General features: G+C 32.7%; 1 protein-coding gene across 1 annotated transcript; it reads left to right on the forward strand.

The window, feature by feature from the left end:
- The first annotated feature begins 1962 nt into the window (after positions 1-1962).
- LOC122587528 lies at positions 1963-4388 on the forward strand. The gene is made up of 9 exons (XM_043759713.1): positions 1963-2012; positions 2404-2448; positions 2527-2626; positions 2715-2792; positions 2891-3065; positions 3153-3243; positions 3328-3413; positions 3976-4070; positions 4153-4388. The coding sequence occupies exons 1-9, from the start codon at positions 1963-1965 to the stop codon at positions 4348-4350; spliced, it is 918 nt and encodes a 305-aa protein (XP_043615648.1). The 3' UTR covers positions 4351-4388.
- The last annotated feature ends 921 nt before the right edge of the window (positions 4389-5309 follow it).

A 5309-nucleotide genomic window follows, 5' to 3' on the forward strand; every position in this document is an offset into this window, starting at 1 on the left:
TGGCACACGTCTTAAGAAGGCGGAACGCCCCCGGGACCGAGTTTGACCGTTCTGGGGGCGTTCCGGATGAAAAAATTGAAAGGGAACGGGCTACTCCAGCCGGTCTTATACAACTTTGATGTAGATTTCTTTAAAAAGTTTGATATTGTGGTCATTAGTTGCTGCTCACTTGCAGGCAAAGTATATTGCAGTATTAGAGGCTTACAACTCATGTCACTATAAATGGAGGTGCTTTTTTTGAAATTGACGTTAATTTAGGTTAGTGTTTTTGCTTTTTAAGATAACGACATGTAAGAATCTTACATATTCTATCTTTTATAGTAATGAGAATGTATGTTGTTAGACGTGTTGACGAGGTTCAAAAATTTGGACGTTCTCTTTTATGTGACTAATGACCCAAAGTTTAAAACCGACTTACAATCATCAACTTAGGTTTATGTAATGACGTGGGCCAAATTAACCTATATGAGGTCAAATTAAACCAATTTGATGACCCATGAATAACAATAGTGGGCCAAATTGCCATCTTTAGACAATTTACTCATAACCCACCTATCTCATAGTGACTATTTATGCTACATTGCCATTCATTCTTATATTATTTATTTAACACTTGATAAAATAAAACCGCTTACGTATTGCAGAGAAATTTCAGCTTCACGAATGTATGAAATGGATATACAATACTCTATGACACAAAAGGATGTCATACTTTACAAAGGCTCTTTTTATCACTGGTGCTTAAATGTTCTAGCTAGGTTGGTGTATTTGGTTGATGTGGTTTTACGTTTGAAATTCAGGATGAAGGGAGGTCTATGACTGAAGTTATGGCAGTATCAATAACAAGCAGGTACCACCATTAAGGCATGAAACCAAAGTTTTAGTGACTCTACTTGATGAGGGTGGCTCTTTATTGACATATATTTGTGTTGTTTATAAATACGTCATAGGGGAGCTTACTTATTTAATAATTGTGTTAACAAATAGTGATGTAATGAGGACATTCGGTAGAAACGAAAATTTATTAGCAGGATTGGTATATATTTTGTTGCACTAAATATCATCTTAGGAGTTCAAATAGAACAACCAATAGATATTGTGTTACTATCTGTTAAATTGCAAAAGCATATAAATAAAAGAGTGATATCGATGATAAGTTTGTTCCCGAAAGTTGCAAGCAAGTTACCCATTTGCTGACAAAATGCACCTTTTACTTTAGGATTTACATTCTCTTAAAGACCCAACCTATAAATTTCATTCGCGATTAGTAAAATTATACATGCAAACAATATATTTCAAACCCATCGTATGTAACACGGGTACTTAAACCAAATGCACTAAAGAATAAAATTCGAAGATAAGATTAGAAAAAGGAATTAGTGGATACCACATGTCACCTTTTTAATATGTTAGGAGGATTATTAGGGCACGTTTGGTTCATATAATGTTTTTGGAAGAAATAGAATCTTTCATAGGAATTGGAATTTGACGGAATGTTTTTGTTTTTTTAAAAATTCAAGAGACGGAAGGAATGAAGATTCCATCAAATGATGGAATGTTTACAATCCTACGGAATGAAATTCCATCTTATTTGGATAACCAAATGCACTAAAGAATGAAATTCAATTCTAATTCTATTGAAATCTATCAGATTCTGTAAACCAAACACGAATTTAAGCTATTCAATTAGAAAAGATTTATCATTTCCTTTTTCAATATGACGATTCAGTTATTTCTCGGTTTTCGGGTCATTTTTTACACCCACGGGACATGAATCAACTAATTTATTATAACCCGACCAGAAAACCCCATGCACTCATGCCAATTCACCCGTCCCTGTGTAAACACACCTAAATACCTCGTACAAATATCGTCCACACCCGCAGTTGTACAAAAGGGAGGAAAACAGAAAACCCTAATAAACGCGATTACCTAGCGAGCGAGCGAGCAATCAATTAATCAATGGCGGATCATACTAAAAGGGATGTTGTTGAACCACCCGGAAAAGAAAAGTGAGTTTTTTATTGTAATTGTAATTGTAATAATTATATTATTAAAATTAAAATCTGAATTATAGATTACGGGGAATCAGTGTCGGATACGAAACAAAAGTGAGATTTTTTATTATATAAAATAATATATTGTAATTGTAACTGTAAATTTATTTATAATTAAACCTGGATTACAGATTTCTGTTTTATATCTATTCAAGTTGTTATCATTATTATTCTTATTATAATTATTTTTATTGCCAAGGATTTGTGAAGTGAATGATATCCAGTTAGATATTTCTTCTCCATCTTCATCTACTATGGAAAAGTGAGCCTTTTTGTTTAAGTAATTTCCCTTTTTTAAAATTTTTTTTTTTTTTGATGAAAAATTGTTTTTATTTATCTATTTTAGGGACTCTGAGAAGAGTATTTCTGATAGGAGGGCCTTGCTTAAAAAGTGAGTTGTTATTACTCCGTATCTTTTTATCTTATTATTATTAATATTAATGTTGTTGTTATTGTTAATCTGCCTCAGGGCATATACTGAAAGGAGGAGGGCGGAGCGAGCAAGGCAAGAAAGGGATGGAGAAGAATCGCAATATCCTGACGTAATAATCAAATATCTTGAAAGTCAGGTAATCGCCGACTTTAAATATACATAATACTACAACTGTAATGAATACAACAAGAAGTAGTACTTTATTATTATTATTATTATGATAGGCTATGCGGCCTAAGCCTGCTCCTAAAAAAGCTTTTGAAATCCCGATCTTAGAAGATGATCAACACTTGGATCCAACTGTACGTAAACTTCTTCGTTTTGGTTATAAAAGTTTGAATTTATTTACCCTTTCGATCAATCTTCACCATGAACAACACTAGCTTGTTCCCACTTGCAGTATTATCACTTCAAACGGTTGAATGCAATTGCAAATCGCAAGTACACAGGAGGCGTCGATTATACTAACAAATTGGTTATCACTGGGACTATGCCCATTCCTGACTTTATAGCCAAGTATAAAAGCATGGAACCCAACAACTTTTGTCATATGTTCCGTGATCATTGCCTAGCTGGTGAGCACAACTTTTGCTTTACTTTTTTATCATCATAATCTGACATTATTATCTATCATGGTGATTTACATAAGTTTATTCTTCCAGGGAGACTTATGAGCAAAGTATATTCATCAGACGTTATAACGTATGAGTTGGTTGGTTTTGGTGGACAGATTCAGGTCAAGGCTTTTCCAAGGTAATTTAATTATGTGTTACATATTCATATTATTATTTTCCGAAGAAACTACAATTCTCCACTGAAGTACACATCTTTTTTCAGGTTTGCTTTTGTATCAGAAGATTACTTTCTTGAGGTGCATTCTGATTTGAGAGTTGGAGACTATGTTTGTTTTAGAGGGTTTCCAGGTTGGCTTGTATTCGGAGTCGAACCTTATTTTTGTGAACCTGCTCCACTCATGCTTTGTAACTTTTTTTATTATTAAATATCCCATGTGATTTGGTTGATGTCATTGATACACACTCGGTGATATCATACAGATTTATTTACAGTTGCCCCGAATGGGTTAGTTGGAAGAGCTAGGTAGGATGGATAAAACATCAAATGTCTGGCACTAGTTTAGTTCACAAAATTTTAGTTCATTTTTGTTTCTCATTTTTTTTTTTAATTTATTATTTTTTTTTACATTTTTATATTTATTATTATATTTTCCATTAATTATATATATATATATATATATATATATATATATATTGAGAGTAAATGTTCTCTACCTATATTATTATGCTTTATTCTAAGGCTATATCAACACGTGGGATCGCTTTCTTAGCTATTTTTTAGAACTAATTTTACAAGATAGACATGAAATTTAACCCACTTTATATGTAAATGGATAAAATTTACCATTTCCAGATTTTTTTTGAGTTCCACATTTTTTCCCTCACTTTTTTCTTTGTTTTCCTACGTCAGCAATTATCGCAAGAAAGCTGTGTATGGTGCCACATTTAGTCAGGCGTTTGTCGTATTGTCTTTATAAGATGCCACCCATGCTGCCCGTTATGGAGGTAAAACTTGTGGCAGCAAGTTATCTTATGCGGTATGCCATGTGTTTTGTTAGTGACCTAAAATTGTATTTACAATCTACAGGAGTTTGATGCATCAACTCCAGAAAGTGGTGGGTCTCCCGGTGCTTATATCTTAAAGGATCAGGTATTCAATACTAGCGTCATGCAATATGTAACTCCACAGTTAGTGAACAGTTTATCGATCCTTTCAAGAATAAATTCCTCGATTTTAGGAAATGTCCCATCTTTAGCGTGTCAAATGGGCTTAAGTCTGTTGTGATAGATATCAGGGCCAATTGGTTTCATTTGGTCAAATAATATGAATCAAACTGTATTTTATAATGAATAAAACTGCTTAAAAACATTTCCTTATAAAATTAATTGCGTTATTCGTTTATGATGGAGGGATGACTGGTGGTAGCGGTGGTGGTGACGGGTGGTGACGGTGGCATTGTGGTTATCAATGTAAAAGTAATTGATATATATGGAGTAGTGTATAATGTATTTATTTTCGAGGGTTGGGGGATGTATGTTGTAATTAATTTCATTAAGGGTATTATACGTATATTAGGTAGAGATTTATAGATTAGTGAATAAAGGAGAAGGGTAATTTAGGTATTTTTAAGTCCGAAAGTTGAAAAGGGTAAGGAGTAGTTTGTTTTATATAGGAGTAAAAAATAGGAGTAAAGATATATGGGAACACCTATTTTTTTCTAAGTCCTTAATGTAAACCTTTATTCCAAATTGCCAATTTTCTGGCCATTTAGTGCATCAAATTTTCTATGTTCGCAGGAAACTGCAAGTATCTCTTTCTATATATAAATCTCTATGTCTTATGTGGCAACCCTTTAGTTTGACACGGAAGATATTATCCTACTTGGCGCTATTATATATGATTTTATTAATTCTGGTTTTGCCAACTAAATTGGCTCATTCAACAAAGTTACTATAGTTTAGGAAATCATATCCCAATTTGTTATATAGCGATTATGACCAAACATAAATAAATAAATTCTATGTCTTTTTAATTCGGTTTTTAATATGAATTTGAATTTCATCTTTTCGCAAGAATTTTACAGGTCGGTTTACTTTTATATTCATCATATCCTCCTTCATTTTCTAACTTCTAAATGTTTGTGTGTGTGTTTTTTCTAGTTTGTCCTATTTTTGTGTGTGAAGTTGGATTAGTTTCTATAAATCTCTTCTACTCATAGATTCTGAATTCATTTTCTTTATTGA

This window comes from Erigeron canadensis, chromosome 2, assembly GCF_010389155.1.
Source record: "Erigeron canadensis isolate Cc75 chromosome 2, C_canadensis_v1, whole genome shotgun sequence".
NCBI lineage: Eukaryota > Viridiplantae > Streptophyta > Magnoliopsida > Asterales > Asteraceae > Erigeron > Erigeron canadensis.